Genomic DNA, 16,010 nt, shown 5'->3' with positions numbered 1-16,010 from the left:
TTGGGCACCTGACAGTTGTTTTAAGACTTAAAAAGACAGACTTAAAAAAAAAAATTGTGAATCCGTCCCTTAACTCTCTCATGGTTGTATTTTCAATTTAATTCACTATCATGACTCAAAAGTGTAACATAGAGGATGCACCCATGAGGGCCATGGATCATGGTGTACTTTAAAAAATAGCATACAACTCAATCATGTCCCTCTTTTTCCATTAAAATATGTATACACAGATACACTAAATGAACCACAATGTTTGTAACATGGAAGTCTTTATCTCAAAAGCAGCATAGTTGGCTGCCTGGGGTCAAACCACTACCAAACACACTGTGTACTTAATTCCCACATCCCTCACAGGGTTTCAGGAGGGAGGGAGGGAGGGAGGGAGGGAGGAGTGAAACATGCCAGGGGAAGGAAGAGTGACTGGATAGACACACCCAGTCCAACAAAGTGTGAGGGACGCATAGAGTAATGAGCCTGTGTGGAGCAATAAGAGGGTGTGGCTTTTTTACTCAGGGTGAACAGATAAGCTGAGTTTGCCAAGCAAAGAGGGGCAGGAGTCACAATCCTGAACAGACAGCCATCTACTTTCACTCTGCTGGGCTCTCTAACAATCCAGCTGCACATTTCCACTCACTCTGTCCCTCTCCTGTGCGTTCCTCTAGCAGTCTGAAACAAGACTACGAGGGGGGAGGCAGCTTCCAGCATAGAGAAGTAACAACACAAGAGGACAGCTCAAGAAAAACTTCCAACACGCAGCTATGAAGGACAAAGTTAGGAGAGGAGGAGGAAGAAATCAGGCCAAGAATGGTGAGAAATCCCCGACATGTCTTTTCTTCCCCCTTTTTTTTCTCTCTATGTCTCTGTTTTGCACTTTCCTCTTTTTCTGTCTCCCTCACTGGAGAATGTGAAGAGGGTGGGAGATTTAGCAATGCTCTGCTGCTCTGAACATGGCTGGTGTTATTCTCTGCTTTCACCAACTTTCTGACCACTTGGAGAATTTGCTCAGCACTTTTTAACTTTTATGGTACGGTTGTTCACACAGACACATGCTGAAATCAACCTGAAATCTGTTTAAAAAAACCTGTAAATACTCAGTTACGATCATATAGGTTGAACAAAGAGTACATTTTATTTGAAATCGCTACACATATTCTCTTGCTGTTCATCCAAAATTCAAAACCTACTACCATACCAATGTTTTCTATAGTTCCAACCACCTTGTCTTCCTTATAATTGCTAATCCTTTTCACATACTCTCAAGTGGGCCTCTTGACTTGTTTTAATCTTTGCCACACCCCTTCCACAAGACAGAACGATTGAATTAAGGCAGAGTATGTGCTGGCTTGTCTCCAGATGAGATTGCCCTGAGGTGTTTAACCTTAACCCCCCCCCCCCCCCCAAAAAAAAAAAAAACTCTACATCTGTGGTCACAGCATTATAATTGACAGGTTATGTCATTTCCAGGAACTTATTTAAATGTACTGATAGAGATGTGCTTTGTGACATATAGGGGAGGAATTCTGCTTGTGTAGTTTGGGGTACAACCCAACCTTAGAAATCAGTGCCAACATAAACTTGTCAGGGCTAAAACAATGCCGTTTTCTGTGGTAGTAAGGCAGTAGCTCCAGTAGAGAAGACGTTAATGGCTCCAAGCCTGTAGAGAGGAGGGATCTTCCTCCAGCCAATCACAAACAGAGAGGCTATTTTTTGGGTGCTTTGCAGTGGTAAAGTAGTCCCAGCATAAACTGGGGATTTACTGTAGAATGACTAAAATCGTCAGAGATTAGTGCACAATGACTTTTTTTTGCTTAGCTTTGTATTTGTAAAAGGTGCAGTTGTATGTGCACACATGCATGCAAGCAAGCACGCTCTACTGCCAAGCTGTAACTCTGTTAGTTTATGTGTTTTAGCGTTCTGCTGCCTCCACATGCCAGTGCTGGGTGTGGATGTCCCTTCACCCTGAGATGACATGAAGGCCAGTAGGCAAATTCAACAGGTTTAGTCACACTGCAGGTTGAGAAACATGCTGGATCCTGCTCTCCCTTTTGGTTCTACGTGCATGTGTAAAAAGAGAGACACACCTCACTTTCTCTTTCTTTGACTTCTTCTTTTTTTTTTTTTTTTGCATAAATTCAATCTTGTCCTCAGGCACTCTCTCACACACACAGAGACTCTTCAGTCCAGGTCATGATCACTGTAGAGGAGACTAGTGTCCTTGTTTGATTCTGCAGCATGGACAGATGATGGGATCTGAACATAATAATAGGTCACGATTATAATTCATTCATTCAGCCATTCATGCAGTTTCTGTAACATCTTAAGTCTTTTCAGGGTCATTGTGAGCTGGAAACTATCCCAGCATGTAATGAGCGGAAGGCAGGAAAACAACCCAAACAATTTGCTTGCCAGCTCCAGAGCTCTGTGATGATCAGTTTTGTATCTCTGATTTATCGTCCAAACAGATGCTATCAGCATGACTGGTGGAAAAGATGCAGTTGGTATTAAGCAAGATGAGGACACATCATTCTCCGTGAAGATCCAGGGAGCAGGAGTAGAGTCATTTGAGCTGCAGGTACAAGACGACAGCGTTAACATTTTCAGACATTTTCCCTTTTGTTTCCTCATTTGTTAGTAGCAGTAAAGCTTTCACAAGTCAAGTGAAAGTGATAGCTGAGACTACATATTAATAACAATCCGCCTTTTTGTTGTATCTATGCTTTTTGATAATGTTAATGCCTGCCATGCACAGTTGACACATAAATTTACTTACATGGTATTTTATCTGTATCTATGACAATGTGAAGAGCTCACAGGATTTATTTTTTCTTCAAATATACTTATACCATACTGCGTTTTCTCCTATATCTTTCTGTGAATTGCAGGGACTTTTTTCATAGATAACTGACGTTTAAAAGGCAGTTTTATATACAGGATGTGGATATTAACTGCTGTATTAAACTGTGTGTAGGTCCATGGATTTTGGCTTGTTCAAGACGCTCTAATGACTCTGCTTTCGAAGAATGAGGTGTGTCCACGCTCCAACCTGTCACTGGCACTCGCTGGTACAACTCTGGACCCCCTCGCAGAACTGCAAAGCCTCAAGGGGCTTAAACCAGGAGCCATTCTCCGCCTAGTTGAAGGTACGTTTTTTTTTTTAAATCTTTGCTTGGGTTTCTCTATTTTGTGCTCCATCTGTTTTTTTAATTCAGCTTTACTTCAAATTGAAATGTTTTGCATGAATTTCATAGATAGATGAATTGTCCCAAGGCTTTAATTCTTTTATTATTGTGTTTTTTTGGGGTTTTTTTTTTGCATGCATTACTACAAGTATGTGTACTTCAACTGAGTTTTTGACATGGTTGTTAGCAATTTTAGCCTGTGATAGCTCTTTAAGATTACCTTTTAACAATATAGTTTTTATTCTAATTTATACCCATTTACATAAAATCATTTATGGTATAAAACTTTTTTGAATTGCATAATTTCAACTGAAAGCCTCACTTTCTTCAGATATTACTGTGCTTGACTTATGTCATTTGTATTGTTATGGTACAGTTATTGTTAACATTACATTTCACTTAATCATGCTCTTAAGGGGATTAGGAAGAATGAGTCCATCCTTATTTTCAGCACACCCATCATCATTTCCCTTTCACACAACCTTAAATCTCTCTAAGCACAAATAGCTGACACACCTTTTCGGTGTCATCATAACAAGGTTTACAGTTTCAGAGATTTATAGTTGCAGTACAACTGTGTGCCAACCAATTAGACCGTCCCTCACGCTCTAGCTGTTGAAATACTAAAACAAATGACTGCAGCCCATCCGATAACACGTAGAGTATTACAGTACTCTGTCAGATTTGTGTCTGCGGTATTATGCATCATTGGTTTAGTCCGATAAAACTTTAATTTTGAGATGATCATGATCATGATCATCCTAGAGTAGAGGTCGTGTGCATTCAGGCTTCTAAAAAAGAGCTGTTCATAGTCAAAAAAATTCATCAGACCCTTAGCAGTTTCATAAAGGTCAGTTTAACTTTTATAATAACAGCGTGTCTTTCCAGAGCCCTACACCGCCCGCTCAGCCAGGCTCCATCTGGCACGTGTCCTGGAGCTGCTGAGAGCATTTGGACCTCAGGATGCACTGAGAGAAGGACGCTCACCAAGCATACTGGAGACACTCACCCAAACACAAAAACCAGGTACACAAAAATACTGTGCCCTTAGACAGAACGCACAACATTTAAAATCTAACTCATACTGAAATACCCTTGTGTTCCTGGTGCAGACTCAAGCTTACTGAATGGAAAGAACCTGAAACGCTCTTTAAGCAACACAAAAACAGAATCAGCCAACCAGGACGGAGCTCCTCCTGAGTACCTCCTCCCTGGTTCATCAGAGAGACCGCTCATGGCCCTGCTACCACAAAGCTCCCAGCCAGAGGTGTGTAAATACCTGGAATCTGTTTGCACATTTGACCAGTCCACCAAAACACACACACTGACTCCTTGTGACTTTAATCTGGTCTCATCAGGTCCCCAGCTACCTGAGGGACTTGTCTCTCAGCTGTTGGAGCCCACCTCCAGGACACAGGAAGCTGCAGGGAGACTTCCTGTACATCACCGTGGTGACAATGGAGGGGCGACGATGTGACATCACATCTTGTCCAAAAGGATTCTTTCTCAATAGGTATGAAAAAAATCACCTTGTCAAACTATTTATTATGTAATGATTTATGTTTAAAGAGAAGCGCAAACGAATGAACTTAATAATGTTTAAATGTTTTATTATGAACTCTTTTCTGCCCTTGCTCATCTCAGATCTACAGAGGAAGTGTTTGATCCTCGTCCTGCACAGTCTTCCCCAGTTTGCCACTGTTTCACTGACCTGCTCTGTCACATTAGTCCTTCCTTCAAACAGACTTTTACTACTCTCAAAAACAGGTAATACTATTACCAATGCATAAAGCACTATTTTGCCAGAATACTCCAAGAGGCTCTTGGTGAAGTACATAATCCAAGTAGAGTAATTAAAATGGCTGTCTAAATATGAGTGTAAGTGGAGTGGAGAATTGTAATGACGAGATTGTTATCTGTTTCCTTTTAGGCATCAGTTACCTCCTGTTGAGGTCATGCCCACTCCTTACCACACCCTGAGCTGGCTGGGGCCTCCGTGTGCCTCCCGTATTCACAAAAACACCTTCAGCAGGCTGGGAGTAGATGAGCAGCCAGCAACACAGGTGATTTACAAAAATTGTTTGTGGCTGTTTGTGAACGTCATGTACTTTTGGCAGTATGTGTGTAATTGCATGTGTTATGTGTAGGCTCCAGACTGGAATGAGGAGTTGCAAGCAACCAGAGATCTTCCACAAAGAAGTCTGGAGGAGAGGCTGCAGAGAGACAGAGCTCTGCTCCAGGTAACCAAAAAAAAGAGGCTATACATTAATTACAAACCTCATTGTAAATCTGTTAGGAACACCTCAGCACCCTTATAGTGCCCTTGTTTTAACCCAGTACTCTTGTCACCTGTTCTCCCTTATTTGTTTGCTCACCTTTTCTTTTCCTCTTCTCCCAGGTAAACAGTGCATTTGTTAGGGCTGTGACGCAGGGGGCAGAGACTGTGATAGATGGCTTTGTGGAGCCAGTCAATGGAAACCCTGATGACCCAGCTTTCCTGTGGGGGGGCCTGTTCATGAGCCAGTGTGCAGCAAGTGCAGTGTTTGGTGGGGAAAGGGGCCGCAGGTGAGAGCAAACCACAAAATAAAGGTTCTGCAACAAGATACATTAATTGTAGTTATGGCTTTAAAGGATTCATAAAGTACACTGTGTACATGCTGGGTCGAATAAAAAGATTATTAAATAGTTGTGGTAGAATGGCGCCGGTTAGCCACAAATTGTCTAAATGTTTCTGCATATTCTCCTTGCAGGGCGGTTCAGAGGCTGGAGCTTAAAGGAGTACAGGCCTACAGTGACCTAGAGGGGCTACAGGGCCTACACACTCTTCCTACAGCCATTGTAGACTACAAAGGAGTGCGCCTGTCAGCACAGGGACTGGCTCCTGGTTTGGAAGGCTCAGAGCAGGACCAGGAAACTCCCTCTGCACCAAGGTACATCCTGTGGAACCGTTAATACAATGAAGCACTGCCATAGTGGTGTCACCTTATTAAATCAAACTGCGTAACAACAGCATATTTCTTTTTCCCCGTTTTTGTATTTATCAGAGGCTTGCTCTATGGGGTGAATGCCGGACCCCAAGAATCCCCCCATCGCAGAAAGCTACTGGAACTCTTGGCTCACGCTGCCAAAGCTCTTTCTCTCCAGAGACATGTTGTTGTGGGATCCAACAGTCACCGGACACCACTGTTCACATCAGTGGACGCTAAGGGACTGTTGGGGGCTGATGGGAGGTTCTACATACTGGATGTGTTCAGGAGCTTCCCAGCTGACGCCAACTTCTGTCCCGAGCTAGAGACAGAAAGAGAGACAGTCACTGGAGAAGAGGAGAAGAAAGAAAGCTGTAAAGAAGATGAGGGAAAGAAGGGTTGTGTAAAAGAAGGTTGGCCAGAGAATTATCACTCAGACTCTGGGCTTCCACAGAGTTTTCCTCACAGCCTCTGTAGACTGAGGCCAGAGCTGATGCAGGACTTCATCCAGCACAAGTAGGTTCTACAGTATATGAAATAAATTTTTTAAAAACTATTAAATTGTTTTTTTTTCTTCATAAAGTTAAGGTTTTATGTCTTTATTTCTTTTAGACATACCCAGTTCACACAGCATGTCAGGGAGACACTGGACGAGAACGGAGGCTTTGAAGAATGTGCAACAGCTTGTAAGAACTGTTTCAGCAGATCTGAATGCTCTAAATCACAAAAACAATGTGTGCATCGATATTTGACAAGTATCTTTTATATATTTACAGGTGATTCTCGAGCCACTAGTGCAGTACGAGCTGCTTGTAAAGAAGTGGGCTCTATTAGTGACATCATCTTTGAGATGCGATTCAACCCAAGTGTCCTCTCTTCAGGTACAAAGAGAAAGTACACACCCACTCACATACACACACACAGTCAAATCTGCCAGAACACATTACGACAGGCTTCTTGTTTGATGTATGCAGGAGTGTCATTCCCTGACACTGAAAGTGCATCAATAAGGCTGCAGGAGAGGTTACTGAAGGAAGCTGCAGCTTTCATCATCACACACCAGATTCCAGCCTTTGTAAGTACATCCATTGTTTACATGCGATACAGACACACCTGCTGTAAATATGAAGCAAACTCACCATATGTCTGTCTGCATATGTGTGTTTTGCAGGTGGAGTATTGCTTGCAAAACAACGAGGCACCAATGGATGGAGCTTCTCTAAAACAGGTGCTACACCAGAGAGGCATCAACGTCCGGTATCTGGGCCATGTGATGAAGGCCATCAGCCAATCAGAGCACAAGGAGCGCCTGAGGCATATAATGGTGTGTTTAATTTACAAAATAGTCAAACTTAAACTAGTCTTGATGATGTAACTGCTCTCCTAACTGTATTTTCTATCATTCATCCTTCTGTCCTCACCAGAGATCGGTCATAGGTGAAATTTTCATCCGCTCAACAAGGAGAGTGTTCAACAGTTTCCTCCAGGTAACTCGCACTATACAGTCGTGAGGGTTCCTTTTTTTTACTCTCATATTCACACACCTGAATGTTGCATGTTAAAATAGCAGCAGGTGTGGTTCCGCACACTCCACAAAGAATGAACTGCAGCCTCCGGTCATGTCTTTGCAGGGTGTGGACGTGCCCAGTCTCTCTGCAGCTGTCAGTCACTTCCTCTGCTGCCTATTGGCTCCCCACTTCACACCCACTCCAGCGGGAGAGGAGAGTAAAAAGAAGTCAAGGCGGCGTGGTCGTGGGGCTGGGACTTCCGAAGGCACGCCCTGGAGCATGCTTACAGGGCCTGAGCTGTGGAACCTGGTCTGCCAGGATGCTGTTGAAACATATAACATCTCTGACAGCCTGGGGTGAGGACACAGTCTTTGTTTGTTCATACTTCATGTTTGTTCTTTATGCAACAGCTCAGTGTTAATTTTAGAATAACGGTCATTTTTCTTTGTGACAGCTCTGGCCCAAACCACCTGGTTGAGCAATATGGTCTCCAAAAGCTCTCCTTGCTCAGAGAGTTCTGTTTAAAGACTGGAGTACAGGTAACAGACACTGTAACATTAATCTGTAACAGTCAATTGAAACACATGTTTTATAGTACACAATGAGCTCTATTGCAAAATTAGCTGCAAGATAAAAGAGGAAAAGGCATCCACACGTGTATTTTTGTTCATGTTTGTTAATTCTTTGTCTACACCAGTTGAGGCTGAGAGACTACCTCCTCGACAACCAAAGTAAAGCTCCCATCGGTCCTGATGACGTCCTCAACATCTTCCCGGTTGTCAAGCATGTTCACATGCCAACTGTGGATGCTTCAAAAACATATCGTGCTGCGTGGAGCTCCATTGAGAAAGGTGTGTCTATAAATCTGTACAAAAGACTTTGTGCTGCAGATTAATATAAGTATACTCTCTTTGCCCAGTGTGTGTGTGTGTGTTTGAACTAAACATAAACAGAACTTTATGTGCAAAAAATTATTGTGTGTTTCTCGAATGCAGGTCTGTTGGATCAGGCTCATGAGCGCCTGAAAGAAGCAGCCTACCTGTTTGGTAGGGTGTGTGATGACCTACACCCTGAGGCCAGTTACTGTCACAGCCTGTTGGCCAAGGTGGCCTTCCTGCAGGGGAAGGCAGCCGAGGTGAGCCAACATCCCCAAAACTCTTCCCAGATACTCTGTTGGTTTAACACTTTGCTGTTTATATATATTTACATAGTTAGTGAAGTACTATATGTAAGTACATTTTTAGCTACTTGTACTTTACTTGCAAAATTCCATTTTGGCTACTTTATGTCTCTACTCCACCGCATTAGAGAGTAATAGTGAACTTTTTACTCCACTACATTTATCTGACAGCCATAGTGACTAGTTATTTTGCAAATTTAGATCTTACATATAAAACGAATGATCAGTTTATAAAATATTATAACACTATGAATGGGTCCATTGTGCATAAGGAATACTTACTTTCAATACTACTTCAATACTTAAAGTACATTTGAATCAGCATGCTGATGTGATTGTAGCTCTTAACATACAGTACTTGCATAAAGCTGGCCATTAATTCCTCTCATCGCTATGACTTCCTCTGTTCTCAAGGCTCGCAGTACCCAACTGAAAGCAGTGGTCATCAGTGAGAGGGTGCTTGGCTTTGACCATCCCAACACAATCCAGCAATATGTGAGTCTTTTTCACCCATGTATTGTATTTGTTGGAAAGTGTGACCAAGCTGGAGGTACCGCTACTGGAACTCAAACCCTGGGTCACTGTAGAGATGGATATGAACTATACCAGTGTCTATAACTACTATTTCTATAGAGTAAATGCTGTGCCATGTGGTCACAGTGTGATTATTATTGTTGTTCTATTTTATTTAGGCCCTCTTGGCTGTCTATATGTATGCTGGAGGGGAGACCGCCCTGGCCCAGAAGTGTCTCCTCAGAGCTCGCCTGCTAATGCTAACTATCCATGGAGAGGACCACCCCTACACCGCAACATTGGATGTAGGTTACAACAGCTTTAAAATCAGCCCTAGCAAAAAACAAAGGCTTTCTTAATATCAAAATAAACACTATTTACTTATTGAAATGGCATTCCTGTCATTGTTTTCTTGCAGAGCTGTCTTGGGTTGGTGTTGACAGGAGACCATGCAGGGCAGTTCCTTAAGAACGCTCTCAGACTCAACACTTCCTTCTTTGGCCCCACAGATCTGCACACTGCTCTCAAGTAAGATGCTATTTATAGCTTCCACGTATATCTAGTAGAAAAGGTCAGCGCAATCCTGTCTTTGATCTATTATTTCCCTTTTCCAACATCATCACTCTCCTGTTTCCTTGTGCGTGCAGCCAGCATCTGTTAGCCCAGTGGATGTGCAGTCAGGGGGATTACCGAAGTGCTATGAGCCATGAGAAAGAGGCCCTCACTGCTTTTACCTCCCTGGTTAGTTTATTTTTCTTAGTGAGTGTAATTGAGAGAGAGAGAAAAAAGCAGATTGTCATGTTATGGTTATTGTCTCTCCCAGTTTGGTGAGGATCACTCTCAGACACGCTGCAGCAAAGAGTTTCTGTGCACAATCACCAAACAGGCGGTGAAGGTTGAACGCTCTCTCAGACAGGCAGGAGCCGAAAGTACGGAGCAAACAGTGGAGGTATGCTCTGATATTATCAGCCTCTTTCATCCTCTTTAAAAAGAAAAAAGGGAATGTGTCTGTTAACCTCCATTTCCCCCTGTCTTTAGTGTCTAACTCCAACAGCTGAAACCATTCTGGAGCAGATGGTTCTGGTCACAGGGATCAGGAAGATTGCACACAGGTAAGTATTCTCTGTATACTGGGTTGACACGGTGGATTAGAAGTACCTGAGAGGTGCGCCCCGGTAGCCTACTGGTTAAGCCACATGCCACATAACCGCAATGTCCACAGCTCAAATCCTTTGTTGCATCTCTCTGTCCCTTCATCTCCTGTTGTATCTACACTACACTGTCCCTTTAATAAAGGCATAAAAAATGCCTTCCCTCCAAAAAAAAAAAAAAAGTAGCTGATATGGCTGACCAATACTGGATTTTTGAGGCTGATACTGATATTATTATTGTATTTTATAGTTTAAAAAATCTGAGAATATATCAGGTGATAAACACATAACATAAACAAATATTTTTGAGAAGGATCCCTTAAATTATTTTTTTAAGAATGTGACCAAGATATGTACCAACTGTTGAAACATTAACTTGTCCGTGTTCTCTAGTGGACAAACTATGTAGCAGAGACACTGTTTCTAATGAAGGCACTTAATGAATATGTTGTGTTTTCATAGTGACCGGTTCCAGGAGTATAGGCAGAAACACCTGGAACTAAAGGCAGCAGTGAGAAAAGAACTTTTGAACCAAATGAACGGAGGAGAGAAAAGCACAGATCAAGATCCAGGATGTGGGAAGGAAGTCAAGGACGGAGGAAGCCCAGCGGTGGAGAGTAACACTGAGAGCCAACAGGAGCAGCCAGTGGAAGAGACCTCGGTGGAGAGTGCTACTGCAGTTTCAGCTAACGGTCATGTGGTGGAGCCCGCTGAGCATGAGGAGAAAACAGGAGTAGATGCAGGTGATAGAGCAGCTGAGGTCAAGATAGTGAATGGTGAGACAGAGAACAGGGCTGAAGCAGAGGAAAGTGAGGCCAGTGCACCAAAAGAAAATGGGGAGATGAAATCTGACGCAATGGTTGATGAGATGAAGTCAGGGTCAGATGAGGTTAACGGTGTACTAAACGGAGCTGTGGACATCCCTGCTAGCCCATCAGTTCTTAAGAGTAAAGTGACCTGGGCAGATGTTGTTGTGTCAAAAGCTGTCGTAGCCAATGGAACAGGACACAAAGTCACAGCTGTAAACGGAGAAGCAGATGTCACTGCCAACGGATCAGCTGAAAAGTGAAAACATGTCAAAAAGGAAAACAGTGTTGTAGTAACATTTTCTTAAATCACTGCTGTAAGAAAAAAAAAAAAACTCTCCCAGGATCCTAGAGGTTATTTGATCCAATGAACATGAAGCAGAATACGAGAAAAGATAGAGTGAGATGATGAGTGTTACTTTGTGTTGATGCTGGGAGAGGGCTGTACTGAGTTTTTCAACAATAAACTTTTTACTCTTGTGTATCAAAAAAGTGCTCTCTCTCCTTTATTAACAGTTATCTTGTTTTTGGCACACACACAATAAATATAGTTTTCGACATTGCCAAGGGGGTGTGGCTGGGCGGCGACGAATTTCGATTCTTCGCCATGGAAACTGAAACGGCCGTAATTCCGGCATACATGATGCTAAGAGACCCAAACCTTTTGTGCTTGAAAAGAGTCCCACCCTGAACACATCCATGTGTCAATACTGGATCTGAGTCATAGCGCCGACTACTGGCAACAGGAAGTAACATGTTTTACACTTTGACGCCCTGTGGGTAGCACGGTAATAGGATTTACCTCATCTTAAACCTACATGTATGAAAATCGGTACACACATGTATCATGCCACGGCGCACAAAAAAGTCTCTTGGACCCATAGCCGAAACCCAACAGGAAGTCAGCTATTTTGAATTTAGTGGTCAATTTTGGCGATTTTGCATGTCTTATATTTTAACGAACTCCTACAGAATTCATCATAATGACTTAAATATCAGTGTGTGTCATCTAGACTATGTGATCAAAAGTTATCAAAGGATTTAGTTATGGTTGAAGTGTGCGGCCGTGGCGTGGCGTTGAGTTTTGATGTTTCACCATGACAGAGGATATTGCTATAACTTAAGTGTACATGGCTGAATCTGCCTGAAACTTTACATGTCTGATAAGAGTCCTAGCCTGAACACATTTACATGACAATATTCAGTCATTGATGCAAACTGGCCCCATAGCGCCCCCTACGACGTTTCAACGCAGCAGCCCCAGCAGCAGGTCAAATAGTGGACAAAGGAAGTGATGTTTATCTCCTTCTTGCACTGTCTTCTTGCAACTTTAATTTATTTTTTAAAACCTTACATTTAAATTCTTCTTCAATTTTATACCCTTCTAAAGTTTAAATACTTCTTTTGTATTATGCTACTTTCTCACCAAAGCCCCAGGAAACGCAACTTCATGTCATCATATGTAGCACTGAACTGAGCAGTATAAATGTAACTGTGGTGAGATGACATTAAAGGACAGTAAAAGCACCAGACACATAACTAATACTTAACAGGTAGTTCCTATTCAGTGAAAGAACTGTTTTATTGCTGCCTAAAAGCTTGAATTAATTGGCCCAAGATGCACAACAATACTTTTTCCTTCTGAATGTTTGCCTGATATCAGACAGATGTGTCAACTTGTTACACTCCGTTTCCATCTTCAGTCAATCAGGCAACTCTGTGGCGTGGGTGGATTTAAAGTCCGGACCCATGAATCCCAGTGTAGCCTTGGGTCTAACTTATCATGAAAGTGGTTCAATTGTGCAATCCTTAATTTGAAACACGTTTTTTAAACTGCACACTGGGCATCAATGGCAACGATAAAAAACTGTACAGTTTTGTTCATATCTTGTCAATGTTCTTTCTCAGCTCCGTGCTTCCCTTTGTATGATCTCCAAGTCAGGGCAGTGTTGGTACTGTGGTTCATGTGGTTCTGTCCAGGCGGACTGAGGCAGTTTGTTAAGGCTGCTAGAAGGAAATGTGATGACTGCTGTGTCACTGAAGACGTCAATCAGACGGGACGGACAGGGCAGCGTTCTCTCCTCACACATGTCCGCAGCCTGGCTAATGTACCTGTAGTCCCGCTTGAATTCTCTCTCGATCGCCCTGTTGGGATGATACACAGCAAACGTCACGTCATCTCTGCTCCAGTTTCTTAAACATTATGTCCATCACGCATGTCTGGTACAAACCTGTCCCTCATGCCGTTGAAGCTGTTTCCAAAGATTATCATCAGAGGCAGACGTTGTGTACTCCAGTTCTTCCACAAGAGGTTGTTGTACAGGGCTTTCCCACAATGCATCAGGTAAAAGAGTGTGGGCTTAGTTGCCGACCGCTTCCCCTCCTGCACAACGTAGAGAGACAGATACAATATACCAAAGGATCAGATTAGTGTTCATGCTTGTTTAAACAATTGTTTTTAGATTGATTTGCCACTTTAAGACTGCCACTCTATTCAATATGATAGTAAAATCAACCTGCCAAGACTTGAGATGAGTAATCAATCATGGTGAACATTATGTCCCCTTTATTTTGGTAACACCTTGAAATGCTTGTCTATTAATGAATTTGAAAACACATTGTGAAAAGTCTTCCAGGATGGTGCATTCATGTGCTGAAAGGACATGACAGGAAACTAGTCAGGGAACAATCTACATCTTTTAAATGCAAGAAAGAACCAAACTTGCATTTTAATATTGCCATTTTTCTCTTTTAGATAAGTTTTTCTGCCTATTAGTCCTACTGTACATTCTCTGGCACCTGAGTCTCCCACAAGCTCTTGAACGCACCACACTTTACAAACTAGTCCACACCTTCAGCTCCAATGTCACAACAGCTATCTCCATAGCTACTGAGCAAACTCCATCCTCTGAGAAAACTTTTCAAACTTCTGTTTCCATAGTCGAGAATGAACTTTCACACTAGGTGCTGCTGTCAAAACACCCAACAACACTGGAACGGTCTGTTTTCTCTCCGCATTGTACATCACCAAAGTAAGTGACGAACTGACCTCATTTTCTGTGAGTACAGTCAGACCCAGCTCTCTCAATACGTCCCTTTCTCCAGAGGAGAATACAGGGTCATAAACAGAGCAGTCCTTCAGTGGAATCTGGAGGAGGAGAAGCAGTGAGATACATGGTTTAGACTGAACAATGTCATGTGTTAAGTATTTATCTCACTGGATAAATCCACATCCTCTCACCTGCCCTGCATCCAGCAGCAGCAACAACATGGCAAGCTGGAAGCGAGCCGAGACACAGGAGGAAAAGGAGCCCAGACCATAACACACACACTCTAGATGTTGAGATGTTCTGTCATCTCTGCCCTTCTCCACCTGATCGATGGAGACCTCAGTGTCCTTTTTGTTCTCTGGAGGTTTTGAGAGGGATTCTGATCCTGCCACCAGCAGCTGTTCTGAACACAAAGGTCACAGAGCTGCAGCTTAAAGGACTGGTTCACATTTTTTCAAGTGTGTCTTAAAACAGTCATATAAACACTGAAAGAGGTTTTCCTTGCTGTAATGATTCCCCCTGTTCATACTGGCTATCAAAATATCCCCTTCAAATGTGTTTTCAATGTAAGTGATAGGGGTCAAAATTCATAGTGTGTCCACACAGTCATTTTGTGCAGTAATGTATTTAAAAGTTTATCTGAAGCTTATATGAGGCTTCAGCAGTCTGAGTTAGCCATATCAAGTGGATATCTGCCACATTTACAGTTTAACAAAAATTCCCTCTTTGTGTTGCCCCTGACAGTGTTTCCCTGTTGAGCAGCAGTGGAAGTATAGTAACAAAAAGAGGGAATATGGCACTAAAAAGACTAACGTTGAAATATATCTACTTGATTTGACTGATTTGGACAGTTGGAGCTTCATATTAACTTCAGATAAACTTTTAAATACATGTTTGCACAGAGGGAGGCTTGTGGATTTTGGCCCCCATCACTTAAATTGTAAGTGCATTATGAAGGGATCTTCTAATGGCCAGTATGAACAGGAGGAATTATAATTATTATTATTATTATTATTATTATTATTATTATTATTATTATTATTATTATTATTATTATTATCATCATCATGGCAAGAAAAACACGTTTAGTAGTAACTCCATTTGCCCAGCGGACTCACCTTTCCAATCTTTCCAAAACTCCTCACATCTTAGTTCAGACCTGCAGAGGAAGAGGAGAAGTTACTGACTTCTCTTGAATTTGTGCATAAGCCTGTGGTGAAAATATACATTCACATGAAACATGAATAATACTGAGAGTCTGCTGCTTGACTTGACTGAAGACTTCTTACACTATTTCTCTGATCCGTTTCACAGTTTTCCCAACATCCAGCTGCTCCTGACAGCATGCTGCTGCAGTTGAACACGGTTTAAATGTGTTTGATCTCCGCGCTGCACCTTTTCGTCGCCTGGCAACCTGCCACTCCTCCCCGGTGTCTGACATCTGAGCTAATTCACCGGTAATTTTATGTACACATTCATAGCTACGTGACACAAATAACAGTAATATTCAAATCTAAGATATAAGTAAGGTGCTGCCTGGTTTTCACGAGTCTACAACAGGTGGGAATACGTTGAGTGTAACACCCGCGTTTCATCTTCCGGTGTGGGATATTTCTTTCCTAGGATGGCGAAGTCATGACTCGCCCTACTCTGGCTC

General features: G+C 42.4%; 2 protein-coding genes across 2 annotated transcripts; one reads left to right on the top strand and one right to left on the bottom strand.

Moving 5' to 3' along the window:
• The first annotated feature begins 491 nt into the window (after positions 1 to 491).
• On the top strand, positions 492 to 11,799 carry si:ch211-166a6.5 (clustered mitochondria protein homolog). Its single transcript, XM_067608975.1, has 28 exons — positions 492 to 807; positions 2,463 to 2,572; positions 2,969 to 3,140; positions 4,068 to 4,205; positions 4,292 to 4,446; positions 4,538 to 4,692; positions 4,824 to 4,946; positions 5,110 to 5,242; positions 5,327 to 5,419; positions 5,578 to 5,744; positions 5,930 to 6,109; positions 6,224 to 6,661; positions 6,758 to 6,831; positions 6,922 to 7,026; positions 7,120 to 7,220; positions 7,317 to 7,469; positions 7,570 to 7,632; positions 7,777 to 8,009; positions 8,108 to 8,192; positions 8,351 to 8,504; positions 8,649 to 8,788; positions 9,248 to 9,328; positions 9,526 to 9,651; positions 9,765 to 9,874; positions 9,994 to 10,087; positions 10,170 to 10,295; positions 10,385 to 10,458; positions 10,960 to 11,799. The coding sequence occupies exons 1-28, from the start codon at positions 759 to 761 to the stop codon at positions 11,564 to 11,566; spliced, it is 4,239 nt and encodes a 1,412-aa protein (XP_067465076.1). The 5' UTR covers positions 492 to 758; the 3' UTR covers positions 11,567 to 11,799.
• A 1,044-nt stretch (positions 11,800 to 12,843) lies between these two features.
• On the bottom strand, positions 12,844 to 15,973 carry srrd (SRR1 domain containing). The gene is made up of 6 exons (XM_067608999.1): positions 15,643 to 15,973; positions 15,472 to 15,512; positions 14,545 to 14,756; positions 14,353 to 14,451; positions 13,535 to 13,686; positions 12,844 to 13,448 (listed from the first exon to the last, which is right to left on the bottom strand). Exons 1-6 carry the CDS (start codon positions 15,792 to 15,794, stop codon positions 13,208 to 13,210), a joined length of 897 nt encoding a protein of 298 aa, XP_067465100.1. The 5' UTR covers positions 15,795 to 15,973; the 3' UTR covers positions 12,844 to 13,207.
• Positions 15,974 to 16,010: the final 37 nt, after the last annotated feature.

This window comes from Thunnus thynnus, chromosome 2 (genome assembly GCF_963924715.1).
Source record: "Thunnus thynnus chromosome 2, fThuThy2.1, whole genome shotgun sequence".
Taxonomy (NCBI): Eukaryota; Metazoa; Chordata; class Actinopteri; order Scombriformes; family Scombridae; genus Thunnus; species Thunnus thynnus.
Note: the sequence above shows the minus strand (reverse complement) of the source record. Positions and strands in the feature narration are given on the sequence as shown.